General features: G+C 42.4%; 1 protein-coding gene across 6 annotated transcripts in view; it reads left to right on the top strand.

Annotated features, from left to right (window-relative positions):
* The window catches only part of ROS1 (ROS proto-oncogene 1, receptor tyrosine kinase), a 146,041-nt gene that overhangs the window by 35,715 nt on the left and 84,554 nt on the right, over positions 1-25,772 (top strand). For 4 of the 6 annotated variants that reach the window (XM_084777297.1, XM_084777300.1, XM_084777298.1 and 1 more), the window contains 10 exons: positions 395-454; positions 1,868-1,894; positions 7,203-7,263; positions 13,057-13,205; positions 14,800-14,938; positions 17,502-17,703; positions 18,316-18,392; positions 20,482-20,604; positions 21,864-22,048; positions 22,595-22,692. In XM_084777297.1, the coding sequence (XP_084633423.1) occupies positions 395-454; positions 1,868-1,894; positions 7,203-7,263; positions 13,057-13,205; positions 14,800-14,938; positions 17,502-17,703; positions 18,316-18,392; positions 20,482-20,604; positions 21,864-22,048; positions 22,595-22,692 (1,121 nt within the window). Of the gene's footprint in view, positions 1-394; positions 455-1,867; positions 1,895-7,202; positions 7,264-13,056; positions 13,206-14,799; positions 14,939-17,501; positions 17,704-18,315; positions 18,393-20,481; positions 20,605-20,983; positions 21,047-21,863; positions 22,049-22,594; positions 22,693-25,772 lie in introns of those variants that run through there. The other 2 variants (XM_084777299.1, XM_084777301.1) reach the window with 2 other exon arrangements.

Here is a 25,772-nt window from a genome sequence, read left to right as displayed (position 1 = left end):
CAACAACAACAACAACGCCTACCTACTCATTTTGACGTTTTACCTGGTTGTAATGCCTGGTTTTGAGTCTTGCTGGTTGTATGGGCACAGACCATGATGTACTTGCTGTCTTGCTATCCTGGACTTTACCTGCTGCCATCTATCTACCGGTCAGGGTATTGGTTGTTCTTGGAATCTCATCTGCTCAGGGCTGAACTCCCATTTGTTGTCCTGCTAGACAGTAGGCCTGTCTATATTAAAACCAGCTCTGACTAAAATCCTTGAGGGGGGCTTAGGTTTGTCAGTAAATTTCTATTTCTAAGATATAAGATGGTACCTGTTGTTGCTGTGCTCTTTCAAGTTACACAAATAAAGTTACACTTCTTCACTCACACCTTTGTCTTACCCCTTGCAGTGCATCCAAGGGTGTCAGTTCTGGAACCCTTTAGAACAGGAAAAGTGTGCTTTAAAGTGTGTAAGTATTAATTATTCTTATGTATTTTTTAAAAAAGATTTGTTTATTTATTCTGTATACAGTGCACATCAGATCACATTATAGATGTTTGTGAGCCATGCTGTGGTTGCTGGGAATTGAACTCAGGACCTCTGGAAGAGCAGGCAGTGCTCTTAACCTCTGAGCCATCTCTCCAGCCTCTTATGTATTTTTTGAGAGAGGGTCTCACGTAGCTCAGGCTGGCCTCAAGCTCATATGTAGCTAAGGATGACCTTAAGTGTCTGATCTTCCTACTTGACCTTCACAGTGCTGGAAGGATTATAGTCATGTCCCACCACACCAGCATATGTGGTGACTGGGGCTTGAACCTGGCCCAGCAGTCTACGGACTGAGCCAAGCCCCAGCACGATAATATCCTTTTCTGTTAATGAGCTAAACTACAGCAATGACATTTATTTAAGGGCATCAGAGTTGGTTTTGGCACCCTAGCTCTGTTATCCAGACACACCAGAGGCAGAAGCAGGAGGAGAATTAGTGTTTGAACCCAGCCTGGGAAACATATGTCATGAGTCTCTCTAGAAAACTAATTTTCCCATGTATACGCCTTCCTAATTGCTCTTATCTTGCCAACCTCATTTATAAAAATTACTTATGTCCGTTCCCAATTGCGGCTGTGTCTGTTACAGAATGCAACTTTGCGAAAGGAGGAGTGTTTGTCATCAGGACCGAGTTAGTCTTAAATATCATTACAAATTGCAATTTAATTATTTGTCTAGTTGTGTCTAGTTATGCATTTGATATAATTTATGCCACTGTGTAAGTTCCTCTAGGGCAGAAAGCACTTCACCAATTTTAGACCCCCTCTTCTCCACTGACCCGAGTGGGGCACAGAGTAGGAACTAACTCTTGCGTGAGTGCCTGAGTGCGTGAGTGGGAATACCGTGTGTTGCCAGGCAGCCATCCGGGAAGCTGCCAATGTGGGCGGAAGAACCTGCTGGCCTTCGCTAGCGACTGATGGCTTTCACTTCAGCTTGTCTCCCTTGAGCCGCAGCTGCCTTCTGCCACACTGAGACTTTGTCAGTCGATAGCCTGCAGTACTATTTTCCTAGTGACGCAAACATCATAATTTTCTTTTTTAACTATTCACACAGTGGCGTACTTAGATTCATCTCTCTCTCCTCTCATTTTTTTTTTTTTTGAGGGAGGGTCTCCATCTGCTCTGAAATTTGAGAGCTTCCTGCATCAGCCTCCAAGTGCAGGGATTACAGGCATGTGCCACCATGGCCCACATGAGCGCCTATTTGTTAGTGTTATTGTTGACTGACAGTGGTGGGCAGAAGATTGTTTGGAGGAAACAGACAGCCACATCATTAAAGCCGTCTGCAGCGTTCAGGGTGTTATGTAACGTCTCTTTCCTTCTGTCTTTCTATGCAGAATGATACGTATGCCGCCGTTTGTGAGGTGAGTGCAGAAGCCCTTACAGAGAAGAGGTAATCAAACCCAAGTCTGGGACCTTAGACCTCAAAAGGCTGTTAAAGGAACATGAAGAAATTCTCAGCCACAAACCTAATTGTATTTGTTTATTTCTGTCTATGGGAAGGGTCTAATGAGAGGATCTAATCTCATCTTAGCACAGACATTTGCTGTTTTATATATCTCTGTGCATATGTAAGTTTTTAAATATGTATATGATGCATATACACAAATTCATATATATGTACATATTCACATATGTATATATGTATTATGTGTGCACATGAATGTACATACATGTATGTATATACAATCGTCCCTTGGTGCTCAAGGGGGACCGGCTCAGGAACTCCCAAAAGTCACAAATTCTTACATATTCAAATTCCTCATTGAAAATGCAGTAGTGCTTGCATTATGACATCTGCACATCCCTACATCTTTCATACTTGAAATCATCTATGGTTCAGTTTTAATAGCTCGTACGATGTAAGCGCTAAGGAAACCGCTCGCACCCCCATCCCCCTCCTCCTTACTTTTGGGACAATGGCTCATGTAGACTAGACGGAACTCAAACACTGTCTGCACTCCTGGTCCTCCTGCCTCTGCTGCCAAATGCTATTTCAGACCCGTGCCACCACGTTCACTTTAAGTAGCTTTAAAGCTGTATTGCTTATGAGCTAAAGACGAAAGAAGCGTATGTACACTTTAATTAAGCATATGTACTCAGTTTGGCTAAGATGCAATTACAAATACTCTTGCTGCTCAATTGGCCGAATATGCAAAATATGCAGAAATGCATAACCTGAGTACAAGGGCAGATTGTACCGTTAATCTAGTTTAAAGGTTGTAATTTCCAATCCTGTACAAAAGGGAGGCTGGGTCTGACAGGGAGGAAAGAATAGAAAAAAAAATGCACTCTGGGATATCACAGCTAAGAGTTTTTTCTCAGTTTTTGTTTACGTTTATTTATTTATTCTGTGTTTGTGTTGAATGGGTGCATGTGTTCATGCATATGTGTTGGAGGTCAGAGGACAGCTCTCAGGAGTCATTTCTCTCCTTTTACCATGTGGGTTCTTGGGATCGAACTCAGCTTGTCAGCTTTACCACAAGCTCCTTAAAGCACTGAGCCATCTTGCTGGCCCACAATTGCATTTTCTTTCCTCAAACACAGAGTGCTCTGCCGTACATAATTTCATCACAGTAAGTGAGACGTGTTAGGCCAGCTGATGGTGTACATCTGCATTAGAAACACTTGTGAGGCAGAGGCAAGAGGATCACAAGTTTGAGGCCAGCCTGGACTGTAGATATTTTTAAAAAATAACCAACAAAAACAAACAAACAAACAAACATAAACCAAAAAACAAACCTCAAGGAGAATCCTTTAATTCCATTCCTTTTATTCATCAAAAATCTTTTGCCAACTCTTTGAATCACATTTTCTCCTGTCTAGTTTTGAAGGAGTGGTATTATTTTTTAGTTTTAAAACATGATTAGGGGATGGCAAGATGGCTCAGTGAGTAAAGGAGCTTGCTGCCAAGTCTGATGGCCTGAGTTTGATACCAGGAAGCCATATCCTGTAAGCTGTTTTTTGTCTTTATACTTGGACTATGGCATGAACCTCCTCCCCCAGTAAACAAACCAACAAACCAACAAGCAAAACAGTAAAATCTTGGACATGTTCTATTTAGATGCCTTGAAACCAGAGTTGAAACTGTTACCTTGCCTGGGGCAGGATGCACATGCTTATCTAGGAACAAAGCAGAAAGATCCCCTTTTAACAGGAAACAAAGCTATACACTAGGGCATTAAATACGCAATACGCAGTGACTGTGCCGCATTGAAGGAATGTTCCCTGTCAGTGTGTAGAGGTGAGTTTAATTTACATGAAACAGAGTGAGAAGTTTGCCCCAAAGGTGGACAACTGAGGATCCTCCATGATGAGATAGAAAAGCAAAGTTTCCTTAGACTCCTAATTATATGATTAATCCTCTTAGAGAGGATCCCTCAAGAAGACTGTGTCAGTCAGACAAACCAAGGAGAGAGTCTCGTGTGTCAATCATTGGCTGCCCAGTGGTCCATGGTTTAACTCAGGTATCCATGCCTTTGGGGAATCAAGCACTTTTATCTTGGATGGTTCCACCTATGGGTGCTTGGGAGCTTTGTACTCTGCAGTCTTTGGAGGAAAAGCTTAGAAACAATAGCTTGGCAAAACAGAACCTAGAAAATGACAACACCAAATGACCTGCAGGTTCCCAATCGTTTAAGACATAAACTGTATCTATGATAGCATCTAAGCCTTTTTTGTTTGTTTGTTTGGTTTTTCGAGACAAGGTTTCTCTGTGTTAGCTTTGATTGTCCTGGACTTACTTTGTAGACTAGGCTGGCCTTGAACTCACAGCGATCCACCTGCCTCTACCTCCTGAGTACTGGGATTAAAGGCATGTATCACCACACCCGGTTGGTTTTTGTTTGTTTGTTTTTGAGACAAAGTTTCTCTGTGTAGTTCTGGACTCACTTTGTAGACCAGGCTGGCCTCCACTCACAGAGCTCCACCAGCCTCTGCCTCCCCTAGTGCTGAGGCCGGGCTGTATTTTAGCCTTTTTGATGGAGGGTAAATGCAGACTTTCTTATTTCTGGAAGCCTTTTTTTTTTTTTTTGAGACAGAATGTCTCTGTAGCCTTGACTATCCTGGCCTTTGTACACCAGGCTGGCCTCGAACTCACAGTGATCTGCCTGACTCTGCCTCCCAAGTGCTGAGATTAAAGGCGTGCCCCACTACTGCCTGGCTCTGGAAGTCTTTGTGTGTGTGTGTGTGTGTGTGTGTGTGTGTGTGTGTGTGTGTGTGTGTGTGTGTGTGTGTGACTTACTGCTGTCCAAAAGCCTCACTGCCTCTGTGTCTGACCCAAGCTGACTCCCTTTCCCTATGTTCTCTGTGCCAGACACAGTGGCTTCTACTCATTTTACAACTGTAGGTGACCTGTCCTGCATCTAGGCATCTACTTTCCCCACAAACACTGTCACAAGCCTGGCTGGCTCCTTCTAATTGCTCAAGTTTCGGTTGAGAGTCAGCTCTGTATGGTTCCAGCTGATTACACTAGAGGAAGCCTCATGGTGATATCCCATCGCTTTGATCTTGCTTCTTGCTTCTGTTGCCCCGGCACAGACCGGCGCGGCCACATTCAGTATATGAGGAGTTTATTTTAAACTTGTCCTTCATTTATTTTATACCCCCTCCTAAGACAATGTAAGTTCCACAAAGGCAAGTAACTTACCTATCTTGTTCTGCCGTGTCCTTATAGCGGAGAGCGATACTCGGGGCAGAAAGGAGATTCAATCAATACACGTTCTTAAGTGAAAATTGTGATCCATATGGAGGGTAGACGGGTGTTTCTTTCTTGTGTTAAGGAAATTAGGAATGTCGCAGGCAGCCAGTCTAGGAAGCCAAGGAACAATAAAGATAATCTTACTGCTGTGGGGAAACGGTAGTGAGGACAGACTCTAAGATGGCAGGTGGAAGAAGTCCTTGGATGTAAGAGTGTTGACAGCTCTGTATCCTGGAATAGATGGGTATACAACCAACAGGTCGCAATCCGACAGGGGTTACCTATCAGATATCTCGTATATCAGATGTTTATATTATGATTCATAACAGTAGCAGAATTACAGGTATGAAGTAGCGACAAGCTAATTTTGAGGTTAGGGGTCACCACAACATGAGGAACTGAGTTAAACGGTCGCAGCAATAGAAAGGTTGAGAGTGGTCTAGAAGCTTCTGGCTCAGTTTCTGTGAACTGCTTTGATTCAGCGACCTCTAAGTCTCTCCAGGCACCTTAGGCTTGGGAAATGCTGGATGCCCTCATGTGAGGCCTGATGTCGCCCTGCCTTCATGAGACAAGATTTTCCCTTCACTTGAAATAATGTTTAAACTCTCAGATTGATGGAAAGTTTACCTTATATTTTCCCTGAAAAAATCCAGGAAAAACAGGGCCACATTCCGTACCCCCTCCCCAGGATGGCTTGTATTTTCAAGTAAATTACATTTCTAAACAAAGTCCCTTGTTTCTCGGAAGGAAACACTCATTCTTTGTTGCCTCTTGGTTTACATCTTCTCCGCACTGGGCAGATATGCTAAATGAGCTTTACTCAGCTCTCCAAAGAGGATGTGACAGCTAACTGAACCCTGAAGTTAAACAACCCCAAGCCCAAAGCATGGTATGCGCATTAATCCTTAACTAAGCAAACCCAGGCTTATCAGCCTGTGCTTCCTTTCAGCACACAGTTCAAACATCTCAGAGTTAATATTTGCATGTGGCAGCTCTTCTTTCCAGGGCAGATGCATTGTGCCACGGTTCTACCATCATCCTGAGGCTGAGAGCAGCCTGTTCTGGGTATTGGAATTATAACCTGGAGGGCATCAAGGAGATAGAGGGCAGCCTCTCTGGACTTTTACGATGTGTGCTTTTCTCCCCATGGGTTTATTTTCTCTGTAGCTAAGGGTAAAGCACCTGTTGAGAGCTCCAGGCAATTTGGGTTTCAGGCCTCCAATATGTACTCTGGTTTTTGCTATAATGAGATAAGGTGTCCATCTCGATTAGGCTGTTTGTAGACCTTAAAAGTCAGCATTGGCACGAAAAGATCCATTAGAATGTTCGGGTATTGTATAGTTGGTAGTCGATTTTTAATTCTAAGCAAAGTAGGGAAATACAATCAAACAATCAAACACATTATCCTGGGCTGGACTTTCAGGTTTCCAGCTCATCAACACTTTGACCAAGATGGTAAAAATAAAATTGAACTATTTTAAGTTCAGCATTTTCCCCTCTTCCCCCCCCCCCCCCCCACCAAACTATAGAATGACAAGGCCATGGAATGAATTCAGTAAACCAAGTCACCTTAAGCAAAATGAAACACAACAAATTGAGCTATATAAGGGCCCTCTGGAATAAGAAAAATGCTCTAAAATCACAATGTGATTTTAGATAACGACACAATTTTAGAAATTACTAAAACCTGCCAGAACTACCACGTGCCTTAAATGCTTGTGTTTTTTTCTTGCTCTTTTTCTCTTGGTGTTTCAGATAGGTTCTTATATAGCATAGGCTGTCCCAAACTTTTTGAGTAACTAAGCAGCCTTGGACTCCTGCCTCTACCTGGAAAGGGCTAGGGTAACAGGCATGTGGCACCCTGCGCCGGTTATAAAGACTGAGAGAATGTTTAGGTTCCTGATTTTCGTTGACACTTATGAGCAGAAGCAGCACCCAGGCTGGACTGACATCACACCACTTCTCTTCCACAGAGGGAGTCCTGTGAGGTCGGCTGCAGCAGTGCAGAGGGTATCTATGAAGAGGAAGTACTGGGTAAGAAAACACTGCTGAGCTGGGAGCTGTGATCCCAGCACTCAGGGAGGCACAGGCAGGTGGATCTCTGTGAGTTCAAGGCCATTAGTCTACAATGTAAGTCTAAGACAGTCAGGGCTACACAGAAAAACTCTGTCTCAAAAAACAAAACAAAAACAAACAAACAAACAAACAGAAAAAGAGAACACACTGCTGATAACCTCTGCCACCTGGGGATGTATTCCTGGGAAAGGCTAAAAAGCCTTTCTCAAAACACCTACACTCCTGTATCTCAATAGCATGGAAACTATTTATCTGACACTAGTGTGGCTCTCATCTATAGTCTGAGCACCCAGGGGGCTGAGGTAGGATGATTCTGGAGTTCAAGGTCAGTCTAGGCCGCAGAGTGATGTCCTGTCTCAAAAACCAAAATCTGCCTCTGCCAGCATTTGTATATGAAAAAATTATGTAATTCAAACACTCAGGCCATGCTGGTGAAGGGCCAGTAGACTCTTACAGATAAAATATAGGAAATGTGAAGTACAGTTGACATTTAGGCTAGAACCTTGTCTTCAACATCAGTAAGTATGTTTTTATTATCTATCAACTATCTATCTATCTATCTATCTATCTATCTATCTATCATCTATTACCTATCTATCAACTATCTATCTATCTATCTATCTATCTATCTATCTATCTATCTATTTATCATCATCATCATCATCATCATCATCATCATCTAAGACAGGCTCTCAAGAGCCCAAATGGCCTTGCATTTGGTAAGTAGCCAAAGAAGACCTTGAACTCTTGATCTTCCCACCTCTACTTCTGTTGTCCAGCGAATACCACACCACTGTATTCGGCTTTATGCTGTTCTTGGGATCAAGTCCCAGGGTCTCATGCATCCTAGGCAAGTACTCTACTGATGAACTATATGCCCAGGCCAATCCCTATTGTCCTAATAAGTGGGTGTTACATCCTGAACAAACTTGTTATCAAGGAGGCTTGCTGTTTTGATGAGCTGAGTGTATCCAAATAATTTATTTAATGTGAAGTATGGTGTTAAGCCAATAATTCAATAAAGAACATGGCAACTCAGGAAAGGCTGTAGGAATTTGAGAGTATGTAGAAGCTATGTCTCCCAGGGCTGGATTTAGAATGGGTCAGAAGCAGTGTGTGTATTTGTGTGTGTGTGTGTGTGTGTGTGTGTGTGTGTGTGTGTGTGAGAGAGAGAGAGAGATAGAGAGAGAGAGAGAGAGAGAGAGAGAGAGAGAGAGAGAGAGAGAGAGAGAGAGAGAGAGAGAATGCTCCCTTGGCCTAATTTGAAGTTGGATGTGTCTAAGTAAGTGACTTTGTCCCAGGGCACTGATTCTCCAGTGATGTCTGAAGGGTCAGAACTTTGATAAGTTGGCCTGGATGTTAGTGGCTGTCTCCAGCAGATTCCCCAGGATCTCCTTCTGCTGAGAGATTTTGGCAGGTGGGGACTCTCCTTGGTCTCCCATAAGCTGGCATTATTCTCTCACAGGCTTGTGCTTACCCCACTGACTGTTGGAAATTGGGAGGAGAGTGTTGCTTGCCATCCCGATATGTTCTGCCCTTTAGTGTCTTACAAACAAGAGAAACAGAAGTCAATATTCTGCATTTTGTAAAGGGGTAGAGGTGTGACATTTAAAAAATATTTAACTATTGATAAAAATCTGTATTTGTTGTTTCTAAATGGTGCACAGAAGCACCTCAAGACATCACGGAAACACCCTAGGGCATCATAGTACCCTCTTGGGGATTGTAGGGCAGTTTCAGTCTTGAGGGATACAGGGCTGGTGGACATCTGCTGGATGCTGTTGGTTCTTGTACTCAGGTGTGGTCCATGGCATAACAGTAGATCTCTCCATGACGTCATTCTTAATAAGATTGAGACTTTTTGGTGATTTTTTAAAATAAAGATTTATTTATCATTTATACAATGTTCTGCCTACGTGTTCACTTGCAGGCCACAAAAGGGCACCAGATCTCATTATAGATGGTTGTGCACCGCCATGTGGTTGGTTGGTTGCTGGGAATTGAACTCAGGACCTTTGGAAGAGCAGATGGTGCTCTTTACCTCTGAGCCATCTCTCCAGCCTGACTTTTGGTGATTTCTAGTATAGCAAAAACTTCCATGAAAAACTAAGTGGGAGACAGAAGTGACTATGGCGGTACTTAATTAGATTACACACCCGGAGCCCTATACAAGGAACACGTGATTACCATTAACATACAGAAACTTTTATTTAAGGTTGAAACAAATATAAAATTTGGTCTTTTAAAATGGGTGCTGTTTAACTTTTTAAAAATCACATTTATTTATTTTAATTTTTAAAAATTTGCTATTTTAAAAAATTATGTGTATATGTGTGTCTCTGTGTGGGTTTGTGCCCATGAATAAAGGCCCCCATGGAGGCCAGAAGGTCGGATGCCCTGGAGACGGAGTCATACCCAGTTATGAGCCATTAGACTTGGCTTCCTGGAACTGAACTCAGGTTCTCTGCAAGAATATGAAGTGTTCTTCATCACCGAGCCATCTCTTCAGCCCCTACATTGTGTGTGTCCACGCTGTAGCGTGCTTGTGGGCATCAGAGACCAACTGTGAGAGCTGGTTCTCTCTTTTCACCCCGCGGGTCCTGCGAATTGAACTAGGCTGTCAGGGTCAGCAGCAAGCGCGCTCACCCTCTATGCCGTGTTGGCCGTTCTTCGGAGCCGCCTTGCTGTTGTTTGTTTTGAGAGAAGACTCACCTGTAGCTTTGGCTGGCTAGAAACTCACCCTGTAGCTGGGCCTGAGGTTTGCAGTCTGAGCCTGCCTGAGCCTCCTGAGTGGTGAGCTTACAGCTCTGAGCCACCGGGCCTGGCTAATGTGCCACTGTTCCAAGCATCTGCTAAGGTGTTAGGACACGCACACTTCCGAAGTCACAATGTTTAGTAGAGTGAATGGTCAGATAATTCCTTTGTTCCAAAGAGCCGTGAAAAATATACTGAAACCAAGAGTGTCAGAACTGAAAAAGGTGCAACCCTGATTCACATGCTTTCCTTATATTCTGTAATTATATTATTACCAGCTTCATTATATAACTTTTCTACAATATAAGATAATCAAATTTTTACTTAAATTTCTCATCAGCTTCAGATGTGTGCCATATGGCTCAAATAAATGATGGGTCAAGAGTAGGTAAAGGCAATGGGTGTGGTAGTACACGCCTTTAATCCCAGCACTCGGGAGGCAGAGGAAGGCAGATTGCTGTGAGTTCTAGGCCAGCCTGGTCTAGAAAGTGAGTCCAGGACAGCCAAGGCTAACATAGAGAGATCCTTTCTTGAAAAACCAAAAACCAAAACAAAACAAAACAAAAAAACCCAAAACAACCTCCCCCCAAAAACCAACCAACCAACCAACCAAACAAACAAACAAAAAAACCCCAAAAAAGTAGGTAAACACATTTTTATTTCCCACACACCTAGGGCTTTTTGTTTCTGATGCTTTACTTCACTCATTTATTTGTGGGTGTGCTTTCTTACGTGGTAGGAAGAGATAATTGCTAATAATGCGCTAAAATAATAGCCTACTAATTTGTGTGTGTGGGGGATGTGTATGTGTGATGCACGTATGAGGGTGTACCTGTGTCATGGCCCATGTGGAGAGGTCGGAGGATAATCTCAGGAGTCAGTCCTCATCTTCCACCTAGGTTGAGGCTGGGTCTCTTTCATTACTTCTTGCACTGTGCTACATACTCCAGCCTACGGTGGCTCACCAGCTTCTGTGGGATTCTCCTGTCTTTACGTTAAATCTCCCTACAGGTGATAGGATTACAGACACATGCTACTTTGTCCAGTGTTTCTATGTGGCTTCAGAACTCAGCTGTCAGGCTTGCATGGCAAGTGTTCATACCCACTGAGCTTCCCCAATCCCAATATACAGCTATGTTTATTAAGCTTCTTGGAGTCAGGCACTGTTCTCTTAGTTCACCAGCTCCCTTGGTCCTCAGAGGCAGGAAATAAGATAATTAACTCCATTTGGCAGATGGAGAGGTTGGCCTGCAGTGTTTAAATACTTGCCTGGGGTTGTTGAGATGGCAAGAGACAGCCTGCATCCCTACCCGGCTGCTACTGCTGAGCCTTTCCTTACTCAGGCTGCCGTGCTCTGAATTAGAATGAAGGTTAGTCTAGCTTTGCCTCTCGGTTGACTCATCTGCGTGATGCTCTGGATGAGCGTATTTCGGTGTTTTTCCATATGCACCACTATGGCTTTGAAACATGTCTGGATTTGGCTATGTAGTTTTCCTTTCCCTGTGCTTATACAACTCTGGCCCCTATTCCTCACTGGCAGCTCCGTCACTGGATACGTCTTCCAGGTGTCCACAACCATACCATTCCAGTGCAGGGTACTCAAGGTTGTACTCTAAAAGGGAGAAAGGTGTGGCTGAGCTTTGTTTAAGAAGTCATAATAGCCCCAAATGAACCAAAAACAGACCAACCAACAGAGCGGGTTGTGACTGACTTCTGTGGCTGGGACTACAGATACCTGCTAGTTAGGGTTTCTATTGCTGTGGAGAGACACTTTGACCACGGTATCTCTTATAAAGGAAACCTTTGACTGGGGCTGGCTTACAGGTCAGAGATTTAATCCATTATCACCATGGTGCAAAGCACGGTGGCACGCAGGCAGGGGTTGGTGGTGTTGGAGAGGGGCTGAGGGCTCTATATCCAGGTCTGCAGGCAGTGGGAAGAGAGAGAGAGAGTGACACTGGCCCTGGCTTGAGGGTTTGCAACCTCAAAGCTCACACCCAGGGACACAGTTCCTCCAACAAGGCCACAGTGTCTCCAAGGCCACAGCTATTCCAACAAGGCTACACCTCCTAATAGTGCCACTCCCTATGGGCGTCATTTCATTCAAAGCATCACAACAGATGACAATGGTTTTAAGCTTTCTAGACTTTTGGAAAGGATTTTTAATTAGTCCATATTCATTTTCTGTGGTGAGGAGAATTGTCCTGATATATACCTCTGAGAGAGTGAGGTAGGTCCTCAGGCTTTGTATTTAATAATTTTAAGCTCCCTCCCTACCAGTCTATAACTTGCTGGCAACCAGAACGGTACTTTTCCCCCCCTTTAAGTGAAATATGAAGTCTTAAATTCATCATCATCTTAGGGAAGGAAATCTAAAATAAGATAACTTCACTTCGGTAGCATGCATCATGCAGAAATCTGGCTCTGAGTGGAGCCCTAGACATCCAGCCTGCCAAGGAGTCCCACTAAATGTATGCCGCAGCGACTCCAACTGTGAGAAGCCATTTACTGTGTTGTGATGTGGAACAGGGGAGTGCGTGGTCTTTGGTGTAAAGGCAATTCCTGTGCATATACGAATAGCTGGGTGAGGGTGAGGGTGTAGTGTGCATGAAGCCTTGAGTTTGATTCCCAGCATCACGTAGAGCTGGACTTAGTGGTGCTTTATTCCGTAGGACATCCCGTCTCTCACTCTAAGAAAAGCATATTGTCAGTAATAATAGGATTTGGAAAAAAAATGACTTGAGTTTACATGTCCTGTATGCCTCTACTGTATCATGGACATAGTTTTGGGATCTTCTCCTTTTGCTTATAAGACACTGGGGCCCTGGGAGAAGACTGGTCAGTCTCAGAACACTCTGTTACCTGACTGTGATTAAAAAAAAAAAAAGGAAATATAATTAATTGCTCCTGTGTGTTATTTAGCAGGAGAGGCCTGGACTAAACAGGCGCACCCATTTGCAGGAGAGACTAGTGACTGAAATGCTGTTTCCTCCCCAGAAAGCACAGAGCTCCCTACAGCACCAGTTGCATCTTCCATTGGAAGCCATAGTGTGACATTACGGTGGAACCCTGCCAACATCTCTGGAGTCAAATACATCATTCAGTGGAAATATGACCATCTTCCAGGAAGCTGGACTTACACCGAGGTATGAAATGCCATTTTCTAATTTAAACAGAGACATTTTGTCCCTAGATTAGTCTCAACTCCAAAATATGATGCCTCCCTTACCTGTGGTTGTGGTTTCAGTTAGCTGTGCTTAAATGTTTCTTATAAGTTTTAAATGAAAAAAAAACTTTTTGTGACAGAGTTTCTCTGTGTAGCCTTGATTGTCCTGGACTCACTTTGTAGACCAGGCTAGCCTCAAACTCACAGTGATCTGCCTGGCTCTGCTTCCCAAGTGCTGAGATTAAAGGCATGTGCCACCACTGCCCAGTTCTTAAATGAAAATTTATTTTAAAAAAGATTGAAGCCAATTGTGGTGGAAGGGGGTTCTAATCTCATCACTTGGCATGGACTGAACCAGGAAGACCTTGAGTTCAAGGCCAGTCCTATATAGCCCCCTGTATAGAAAGTTCCAGGCTGACCTGAACTTCAAAGTCCACCTTGCTTGAAAAGAAAAATGAAAGCAAAGCAAACAAGCAAACAAAAAACTCCCAAACTCACCAATGCCCCATCACTCACCAATGCCCCATCACTCACCAGTGCCCCCACTATCACTAAAATAAAACTGAAGTTTGAAATCACAGGATAATGAGGAGCATGACGAAATACACTCATCTTGCTCTATGTCATTGGAAAGTCAATCACCCTTTGGCTCAGTGTATGCACACTGTATGTACTACCGATTGATTAGACAACCTCTATTGGATTGACTGTCACAGAATTGATACTGGTGTTGCTATTGTGGTATTTGTGTGTAGGATTTGGTACAATCTGGAGTTTCAAGTTTCCATTGGGGATTCAGGGAGTATCTTCTGTGGATAGAGAAAATGACTTTTTGACATTAGCGCATTCTAGCAAAGATTAAGCATAGTGGTTGGATTAAGTGAACCTTAATCTCTGTTACGCTGGAAACCTTTTTTCCCCCTGACACAGGGTTTCTCTGTGTAGCCTTGGCTGTCCTGGACTCCTTTTGTAGACCAAGCTGCCTCAAACTCACAGCGATCCGCCTGCCTCTGCCTCCTGAGTGCTGGGATTAAAGGCGTGCGCCACCATGTCTGGCTCTGGAAACCTTTTTATGAGAGAAAAGTATATATGCTACCTATGTAATTCGTTCATCACAACATCATAGAACCATTTATGCTACTGATCATTATCTGCCCTGCCCTCTATAGTGATTCTAACTAGGGTGGAGGGGCAGGAGGGAGAGTCTCACAAGGGTGTGTTCTCATTTAGAAGAGAAGGTTATGGTAGCCTCTCAGGGCGGCCCCTTTCAGAAAAGTGTGAGCAAATTCAGAGGAAAAAAAGCCTAAGATATGAAGTACACATTCAAGTGAATCCTTGAGGTTAAGTGCTGAATAACTGAATCCTTAACTTTCCTGTTTCAAGGAAGGGGATGATGGAGTGAATAAAGTAGATTGATGTGTGGAAAGCCAGCTCCTGGTCTGTTTCACTTCCAGAAGGGTGTGGGCAGCCCCATGTCCAATGGCATGCCCATGTTCCACAAGTTGACCTGAACCCTACATCCCATTGGGTCATGGTGGTTGGACCAATGTGTCTTTTGTCTCTCCTGGGTCTAGACTGTGTCCAAGCTCTCGTATGTGGTGGAACCCCTGCATCCATTCACTGAATACATTTTTCGAGTGGTTTGGATCTTCACAGCTCAGCTGCATCTCTATTCCCCTCCAAGCCCCAGCTACAGGACTCATCCTTATGGAGGTAGGCAGATGTATGCCATTTGTGAAGTTTGGTTTCATTTGGCTTTTTTTTTTCTGAGCAATGAAAGCAATTGATTCCTTTGTGCCAGGTAACATTTGCAAATTCTTCAGTGATCAAAACAAAGACCCCTGCTCTTGTTGAGTCCACATTTCCTTAAATGGGAAATGTAGTCATGAGTAAACACAAAAATAAGGGGGTGCTGGCTTAGTAAACACATAAGTTAGGGGGTGCTGGTTAGTCAATGTTGACTTGATACAGACTAGAGTCTCTAGGAAGAGGGAACTGAAGAACCGCTTTCATTAGATTGGCCTGTGGGGGGCATTTTCTTTACCAAAGATTGATGTGGGAAGGCCCAGCCCACTGTGGTTGATGCCATCCCTGGGTGGATGGTCGTGGGTTGTGTAAGAAAGGAAGCTGAGCAACCCAAGTGGAGCAAGCCAGTAAGCAGCACTCCTTGATGGTCTATGCTTCAGTTCATGCCTAATGTTTCTGCCTTGAGTTCATGCCCTCACTACTCTTTGTGATGGACTCTAACTGTGAGTCAAAAAAATGAATCCATTCTTCATCATGTGACCCTTCTTTTGGTCACCGTGTTTCTATCATAGCAATAGGAACCCTAACCAAGAGAGAAATTGATACTGAAGATTAGACTATTGCTGTGATAGATCTGGTACCAAAAAAATTTGTCACTGTGTAGGAGTGTATGAGACACTGCTGGGGTGAAGGAGGCATCTTTGGGTTTTACTTCCATCTGCACCATTTTTTCTTCCTTTTTTACCCAAGACAGGATCTCTCTGTGTAGCTTTGGCTGTCCTAGACTTGTTTTGTAGACCAAGCTGGCCTTGAACTCACAGTGATCCACCTGCCTCTGCCTCCCAAGTGCTGGTGTTAAAGACCTTAGGTCCTAAAGGAAAGGTCAGAGAATAATCAGCGGAGGTGGCCACACAATCTCTGAGACCTAATTATCAAAGAAAGGACACTCATTAAGGAAGGAGAGATGCCCCGACTAACTCCATCACTTGGCCAGCTCTGCTTAGATCTTCTGCTGATGAGGCAACCCAAACTCTTTCTAGGTCTTCCAGACCCTGTTGTTATGTCCTTCCTATGGATAAAATATTGTTTTCATATTCTCCCTCATTTTCCTAGCCACAGTGACACTCACTTATGTTCACTCCTATTGCAGTATAGTCATATTCTCTTTGGTCTTAAGAATCATAGGATTTTAGTTGGTGTTAGTGCCTTTTTTCCCTTAGCCTATTCCAGAGATAGCCCTAGCCTCAACCAAGAGGAGTGTGTATAAGACAAATTATTACTTTCTAAAGAGGAAATTGTGTGTGTGTGTGAGAGAGAGAGACATTTGGATAATGATCATATCTTGCTGTGTAGGTGGTTTTAAAACTTGCTTGAAGTGGAGCAGATCATATCTGGGTGTTAACCCTAATGAGTTGCTATTGACATCCTGATTCTAATTCAGTGGGAGGTAGTTTCTTTTCTTGTTCTCCTTTTCATACAGGTGACTGAGTACCTGGAGGCAAGGAGAAACACAAAGATGTTTGTGTTTGTTAATGATTAGTCTGAGAGTTTGGGAGGGACTGTATTAGAGGAAGGCCATGAGACTCACCAAAGGCCGTTTAGAGACAAGCCAGTGTGAGGGATGCATTATCTCATTTCTGCTACCTCTGGTCCACCAATGGTGGGCAGAACATTTGCCAGAAGTGCTCAGAAGGAGGCAAGCCTACTCAAGAGCGAAGATATCAAAACACACCATTCTGTAGGAAGAGTAGATTATAAGAATATTTTATGGGGCTAAAGAATGTTAAGCAGGTAGAGACATGGATGGAATCTGGGCTGGCGAATCATTTGTTGGTCTCTCTGCTGGTAGCATACAGAGTCTGTGAGTAAATGATTAATCATTTAATTCATGCTCCCCTCATCCATGGCAAGGCTGGGGTGTGGCTGAGGTGGTCAGCCAGGGAAAGCTGTAAAGAAGGCATTACCTGGATTGCCAGGGTAGATAGTAGTACATGTGAGGTAGATCATTCCAATTCCTATTTATCTGAAGCCACATCTTCCTATGGAACCAGTTGGGCTCACAGAGCGAAAAGCCCCGTGACTTGCCTTGGTCATCTTGTGTTAACCACTGACTCTCTTTTGTGCCTTTTCTTCTTCTAGTGTGCTTCCCTTCCGCTCTTCACTTACGTCCCCAGAGGTTTTTGACAGCTCTTTGTCTAGAATATAGATCCTACTTGAGTCTCCAATATTGTGTTATTTTTAATTAATTAATTAATTAATTTATAGTTTTATATTGTATTCTTTGGTAAGTCAAAACTAGGAAATGCAAGGAAAATGTAAGAGTCTTGGTATAGCTCAGTATTTAGCTGGTATGATTTAGAGACCAAGAATTATAGATCAAAAATTCTAGCTCCCATCCCTCTGTCACATTTCCAGTATTAATAAAAAGATCTTATTTCCACCAACCTTTAAAATTAAAAAATTTTTCCCTAGTCTAAGAGCACAGAAATCTGCCTTTCTTTTTTAAACCTTCTTTGTGTCATTGTCCCAGTTCCAGAAACTGCACCCTTCATTGTGAACACGGAAAGCTCAAGCCCGGACACTGTGGAAGTCAGCTGGGCTCCACCCCATTTCCCAGGCGGCCCTATTCTGGGTTATAACTTAAGGCTGATCAGTAAAAATCAAAAATTAGATTCAGGGACACAGAGAACCAGTTTCCAGTTTTATTCTACTCTTCCAAACACCACCTACAGGTAAGAGTTAAAAGGGAAAGTAGAAACAACACCAGCACTGATGCTGGCATGATGATTATTTAAGAAATCTGGCTATGTGTATTTAGAGCCCTGCCACTGACTCCATTCTAATGTGTTGAAGTTGTAGCTTTCTCAAATTTGCATGGATCGCACAGTCCTAAGCAAAAAATATTTCAAATATATCAAGGGATCCTTGTAAATATGAGACAATAACAACACAAATACTATGGTTGTAATTTCTTTTATTTAATCAAACATAAAAAAATAAAGGGGTAGAATTCTTTTAGTGGTATTTTTTTTATTAAGCACTGTGGATTGTTTTATTATTGTTAGCTTCTCTGGCATTTAATAAGACTTCTTTAAACAAGGGGAGAAATGGAGGTCATTCAGATAGCAGGGTGCAGCTTTTGACCTCAATGACCCTGAACTGTTCTGTGGGGAATGCAAACAACGATGTGATTGATGGTCATCTTGGTGCTGAGCAGTGACTCAGTAACTAGATCTATGCACTACCACAGGATCTTTAAATAGAATCTCTTATTGCTTCTATATTTATCCAATGTTCACAGCATGCCATGTGAAACACATCTCTCCAAATTGTTTTTGGAATAGGTTTTCTATTGCAGCAGTCAATGAAGTTGGTGAAGGGCCAGAAGCAGAATCTATAATTACCACTCCATCCCCAGCAGGTATGGTCTAGGCTTCTCCCTTTTGTTACATAGAAATAAAGATTGACTGGGGTAAACGTCAGAGTTCAGTGATCATCTGGTTGACCTCAAGATCCCTTATCTTCATGCCTACTCTTTTTTTTTTTGGTAGCTGATAAGTTTCAGTTTTAAGTCATTTTATATATTTGACAAATAGAAGGCTAGACAGTCAGTTGATATTAGAATTTTTGGATTAAAAAAAAATAGAATGAGCTGGGTGTGGTGGCGCACACCTTTAATCCCAGCACTGGGGAGGCAGAGGCAGGTGGATCACTGTGAGTTTGAGGCCAGCCTGGTCTACAAAGTGAGTACAGGACAGCCAAGGCTGTCTCAGAAAAAAAAAAAAAAACCAAACCAAACCAAACCAAACCAAACCAAAAACCAAAAAACTTAAGCATTTTAAAAAATATGGCTTCAAACAAATTGTTGGTTTTAGTTTAAGTCACCAATTGGCATTTACAGATTTAGGAGTTACGTACATTTACATGTGTATTGTTACATCAGACATTTTCCCAGTCTGCCTTAATGTTTTTAAACATATATGAACATTAACAATTTAAATATTAGCTTTCTGACAATTCAGTTTGTGGATTTGTCTTATTTTCTGTAAGTACTCCTTTTTGGTTGTTGTAGACAATTACCTTGAGAGGCTGAAGACTACCAGGACTTATAGGAGCAAAGGCTTTCGAAGAAGTACTAGAATTTTTTTTTTTGAGAGAAATAAATTATGTCTTGACTAACTCAAGGACTCAAAATTCCTCTAGTCTGTTTTCTACTTTCCCCAGAAGTCCATCTGCTGACTTGACTACCCGTACTCCAACCTACATTCAACTATGCCAGTCATATTGGGTGTCATGTGTCATTGGCCCATATTTTTAGCTGTTGCTAGACTCTAGGAAAAGAGAGGTATACGTGTCAGGCACAAAGCGTGTCCAGGGGACAAGTTAAATATAGAGCAGTCTTAAGGTTACTGAGTGATTATTGCTTTCCATTTATTAATTGTTCTGAAAGTGTCTACCATCCATGGGCCTTACGTCAGTTTCCAATTTATTTATTTATTTTTATTTTTTAGGTTTTTCAAGACAGAGTTTCTCTGTGTAACAGTCCTGGCGTTCCTGGACTCGCTTTTGTAAACCAGGCTGGGTTTGAACTCACAGAGATCCACCTGCCTCTGCCTCCCATGTGCTGGGATTAAAGGCATGTGCCAAAGTTTCCAATTTAACAGGACAGCAAGCAGTGTTCCATAGCCTTCAAATATTATTTAAAAACCTTTCTTCTGCTTGAAAAGAGGAAAAATTAGCTGGGCGTGGTAGTATAGGCCTTTAATTCCAGTACGTGGGAGGCAGAGGCAGGTGGATCTTTGTGAGTTTGAGGCCAGCCTGGTCTACAAATGAGTCTAGGACAACCAAGGCTACACAGAGACACCTTGTCTCAAAAAACAAAAACAAACAAACAAACAAAAAGGTGGGGGGAGGGAGAAGCTGAAGGCAACACCTGCCACACAGCTTGTGTTATGTAACAGTCCATTTCGATTGAGCCTGGATTATATCTACTAAGAAAATTACCCTGACTGTGGCTCATGATTTAACTTCTATTGGAACAAGGATATTAAGATCGTATAATACAGGCTGGAGAGATGGCTCAGAAGTTAAGAATACTTGGCTGTTTTTCCAGTGGACCCAGGTTCAATTCCTGGCACCTACATGGTAGCTCACAACTGTCTGTAACTTCTGTTCCAGGGAATCTGACACCGTCATGCAGCCATTCGTGCAGTCAAACCACCAATGGACATAAAAGAAAAAATAAATAACTTATGTGTAAAAAAGATGGTATAATATGGCACATATATGATTACATAGTCCTACATGATTAGAATCATATTTATGGATTTATGGAGATTATGCTACAGATAGGATTCCTCTAAGTAACTCCAGAAAGGTTAGTCAGTTGTTAAAAGAAAAAGAAAAAGAAAGAGAAAAAGAAAATGTACAATCTCCCTTGTGTTGAGGTACTAAACTTTTTACTGGTTTGTGTACAATTGGTCAGTCTGCCTATAAATCATGTTTTTCAGTTCAGGAAGAAGAGCAGTGGCTCTTTTTATCCAGAAAAACTTCTCTAAGAAAGAGATCTTTAAAGTACTTAGTAGAGGAAGCACGTTGCCTTTGGTCAGATACTATACATCATAATATTACAGGTAAGTCTAACGGAATCCTGTGTCTTCACTGTAAAAGGAAACATTTGGAATTTCTGGAAGAAACTTCCAGAATAGAAGAATATTAAAAGTTGCTCTTGGAGCCGGGTATGGTGGTGCAAGTCTTTAATCCCAGCCCTCGGGAGGCAAAAGTAGGTGGATCTCTGTGAGTTCAAGACCCGTCTGGTCTACAAAGCGGGTCTAGGACAGCCAAGGCTACACAGAGAAACCATGTCTCGAAAACCCTGAAAAAAAAAAAAGTTGCTCTTGGATCCCAGGGCTAGGTACGGTTTACCTGTTTCTGGAGTTGCTGATCACTGAGATCCCAGAGATCCCTGAGACATAACAGAATATTGCCAATGCTCCGCGTTACCCTCCACAGCTTGATGGAATATGTGGTTTCTGAAGACACCCATACTTGGAGAACCCGGAGACGTCAGAATTGGTACTGACCTGGAAGTTTCATCCTTTCTGCTGGGTAGCTTTCGTAGCGCGTTGCACACCGTCAAGGGACTGTAATCAAACTATTTTCTGTATATGACAAAGAAGCTGTACACGTGAACTCACAGTAGCTGTGACCAAATGCGCAAGATCAAAGCCACGCCAAACCCCAGCATGGATCGGGGAGGGTTAAAGAACTCCTGTATCTGACCGAGGAGCTGTTGACAACTGATGGGTGCTGGGAGGCGGGGGGTTGGTGCTCTGTCGTGAGAGGTACCCATATCCCAGGATGGCCCATAACCGTGCACTGTGTGAACCCAGAGGGCTTGAAAAAAAGAGGATACAATGAAATTAGAAGGGAATAGCGGTGGGGATAGAGGGAGAATTGGAGGGGAAGAGAGTGGGAGATGGATTTGATCAAAAGACATTTATAAAACTCAAATAATGAAAAAATAATCAAAACTGCTTTTGCGTTTGGGGCTGCAGCTTAAACATGTCTGAGGCTTCTCAGCGCAAAGCGAGCAACCCCACATTGAGCCCACTCTACTGCCAAGTTTTTCAACATTTCTAGAATTTACTGTCTTGAATATTTGTGGACTATTTTATTCTAAATTCTTCTAGCATTTTATGTACATTATGAAAGTACCCAACATATTTGCATGTGTAAGTTATATGCACTAGAATAATTTAGAAGAATACTTTTAAAATCTAAGACCTTTCATTTGACTTCAGCAAACATTAAAGGGAAATTGGCTTCAGTCTAAGCTTTTCTGTCCCTGGGGACGTTTAACCAGATGCATGTACTTGCTTGGCTCTTGCAGGAATATCAGTGAGTGCCCAGCAGCAAGTGGTTTATTTCTCAGAAGGAACTGTCATATGGATGAAGGCAGCAGCCAACGTGTCTGATGCGTCTGACCTGAGAGTTTTTTACCGAGGCTCGGGTCTAATCTCTTCCATCTCCGTAGACTGGCTTTACCAGAGGCTGTACTTCATCATGGCTAAACTGGTTAGTGTGGGTGAATGTAACTCGTTATCGATACTAACCAGTAGGTTTGCCGGTAAACCAGTTTCATCTCACAGGCTACTCACTTCAGGTACTAGGTTGGGGATCAATCGTGGACCTGGTTTAAAAAAAGGCCTTGCTTTAACCTGGTGTGACCTAGCTCTGATCTGCAATGAAGTCATCGGTATTTGTGGTTTTTCATGGTTGCAAGCTTTTATTAATGATAATTTATCTGCTTGCTATCACTGGGTAAAACTGTCATGTTTGTTTCTTTGTTTGTTTGTTTTCTTTTTCATATTGAGTTTTCTGTTTAGCCCAGGCTGGCTTGTTATCCAGGATCTTCCTGCTTTCACTTCCTCGCCTCTAGGATTATACCTGTGTACCAATTAAATTACCCTTTAAATACCGTTTTGTTTTGTTTTTTTTTTGAAATTGTAATGTTCATGGTGATTGTCACAATTTCAAGTACTGAACTGCTCAGGAAATACTTGGTGGCTAAGATGAATGCATGCAGACCTTGATCCCCTTGGTATATTTTTTGTTTTCTAGGTATATGTCTGTGACTTAGAGAGTTGCTCAAATTTTGAGGAAGTTACACCAATCTCTATTAGTGCACCTCAGAAAGTTGTGGTTGATTCCTACAATGGGTAAGTGTTACCCTTGTACAAGTGGGTTCCCTTCCATTGGCAAAAACCTCTGTGATTGCAAAAACCTCTTGTGTGTGCAACACTGTAACCCAACGAATCCATCTGAGAATGCCATTTCAGGTTAATTTATTTAAAATTGCTTTCAGATTTGATTGCTTCCTCTTTCCACAGAAATGACCTTTTGCTAGAGACCTTGGGACCATGATTCTAGTCCAAGACTTGACACTACTTTTTAAAATATTTTTAAATTTTTTATATATACATTTATATTATTACACATATATAAAATAAACTACATACAGCAAGAAGAACAATCAGGAATTATATTAATGTCACATTCATAGTGTTTTGGCTATTTGATTTGGCAACCTTGAAGAAAACATCTTTTTTTTTCTTATCTTGGTGAGTCTAAAATTCTGAATGTAAATCAATAGTTCCTGCTTCACAAATATGTCTGTCATATATACTGGGCCAGAAGGATGAAGATGATGCTCCAGTGTTATAGAGAGTTTTGGGTGACTGTTCAGGCAGCAAACTGTCTCTGTTATTTTTTTTTCCACTTTGGAAGCTGTTAACCTGATCTTCCTGTTTACTCAGGTAATTAGTTTTATTCCTTCTCAGGTCTTTGATGGGGTTGAGGACCAGATAGCTTTTTCTTACACTGATATTCTTAGAAAAAGATTGCTCACTGTGATTTAAAATCAAGTTTTCCTATTCATATTCTTTAAACATTTTTCTTTTTTTTGTTTTTTCTCTTTAGAGACTTAAAAAACTTTTTTTTGTGTATGTGTTGTGTGTGTGTGTGTGTGTGTGTGTGTGTGTGTGTGTGTGTATACATGTGATGCGTGCATGCCACAGCAAGCATGTAGAAGTTAGAGGCCACATGTGTGGAGTCACAGGGCAATCTCCTGTGTTAGTCCTCACCCTCTACAGTGCGTTTTAAGAAGAGTATTCTGTTCTCTATTTATCAGCTGGCCTGTGAGCTTCCAGAGATTTTTTTCAAGACTCTCCCTCCTGTCTTGCTTTAGCAGCATTTTGGTGCCCTTGCACTGGGCTTTATGTGGATTCTGACTATTCAAATAAAGGGCTTTGTGCAGAAAGCACCCTTACTCACCAAGCAATCTCTCTAGCCCCAGAAATTTATTTTCTCCTTAGGTTTAAATTCCTGAGTTATAGAATTTTTTTTGAGCCCAGACTAGTCTCACTCTCACTAAGTAAATGAGGATGACCTTGAACTTCTGATTCTTCTGCCTGCATCTCCCAAGTTCTGGGATTACATATGTGTGCTGTGATGCCTAGTTTTATATCATGCATGCTAGGCAAGCAACTTACTAAGTGAGGCACATCCCTAACCCAAGTTATAGGTTTATAAAGTAAAAGCCTTCACTTACCAGGAAACTGAGACAGAGGGGAGGACATTCTAGTGGGACTCTAGATGAGAGAAGCATGGGAGAATGGTAAAGTAGAAGGATCCAGAGGGTCCTAGAAGCCTACAAGTAGAACATTATGATAGGCAGATTTGGGCCCAGGGGTCCCGCTCAAACTAAGGCACCAGCCAAGGACAATACAGGCGGTAAACCTTAAACCCCTACCCAGATCTAGACAATGGACAGAACACTCTCCACAGTAGAGTGGAGAGTGGGATATTACTTTCTCACATACTCTGGTGCCTCACCTTTGACCATGTCCCCTGGAGGGGGAGACCTGGTGGCACTCAGAGGAAGGACAGCAGGTTACCAAGAAGAGACTTGATACCCTATGAACATTTACAGGGGGAGGTAATCCCCCTCAGGAACGGTCATAGGGAAGGGGAATAAGGGGGAAATGGGAGGGAGGGAAGAATGGGAGGATACAAGGGATGGGATAACCATTGAGATGTAACAAGAATAAATTAATAAAGTAAAAAAAAAAGTAAAAAAATAAAATTAAAAAAAAATAAAATTAAAAAAAAAATAAAGTAAAACAAATGACCAAACAACCCCAAACCCTGTAATATAGGATAAGTCCTGTGGACTTTGTAAATTTTATTTATTTATTTATTTATTTATTTATTGTTTTTTTCTTTTTGGTTTTTCGAGATAGGGTTTCTCTGTGTAGCCTTGGCTGTCCTATATACTCTCTTTGTAGACCAGGCTGGCCTCGAACTCACAGCATTCCACCTGCGAGTGCTGGGATTAAAGGTGTGCGCCACCACGCCTGGCTTGTAGATGTTCTCTAATATGTATATTTCTGAGACAGGTTCTCAATATAGCCCCGGCTGGGCTGGTATCACTGTATAGATGAGGCTGGTCTCAAGCTCATGGATATCTGGCCCCACCTGGGGGGAAGTTGGAAGACAAGTTGATCCACTGACCATCCAAGCTGCTTAGCAATGAACCAGGATAGGACCCTCGGCGTCAGGCCCTGCCTCCTGGTCACCTTTGCCTTGACAGGAAATTTCTGTAAAATAATACACCTTTCAGCAAGTTTGTGCCCTTAAGGACACTTGATGTGCGCAGAGGCTTGTGGCTGTCCTGTAGTTCACAATGTTTTCCTTCCTGTGGCTATTTTTGCCCCATTGCGTCATGCCCTCAAGAAATTTCAACGTGATATGACTTTGACCCTTCCCTTCACCCCGTCCCTCGCGTTCCCCTTCCTGCTTCTGTCCGTGTTCTTTGTTTCATCCCCTTTCTCCTCTTTCTTTGTCACCTAGTATCAGGGTTGAAGCTCTGTTTTCCTCCCTGCTACAATTCGAGGATTATGTTTCATTAACCCAGACAGTTTTTCTTTTATTTATTTATTTTTATTTTTTATTAATTTATTCATACTACATCTATATGGTTATCCCATCCCTTGTATCCTCCCATTCTTCCCTCCCTCCCATTTTCCCCTTACTCCCCTCTCCTATGACTGTTCCTAAGGGGGACCTCCTCCCCCTGTATATGCTCATAGGGTATCAAGTCTCTTCTTGGTAGCCTGCTATCCGACAGTTTTTCTTTTACATATACCAAGTGCTTTTAGTGATGTTGGACTTGGTAGACTAGACAATCGAGCGTCCTTCCTGTTGCGCGTTGCCACTCTCCCTGGAGGCAAACAGCACA

Source organism: Acomys minous, assembly GCF_964271855.1.
Source record: "Acomys minous genome assembly, chromosome: 3".
NCBI classification, from domain to species: domain Eukaryota; kingdom Metazoa; phylum Chordata; class Mammalia; order Rodentia; family Muridae; genus Acomys; species Acomys minous.
The sequence above is the reverse complement of the archived record's forward strand: the minus strand, read 5'-3'. Positions and strand labels throughout refer to the sequence as shown.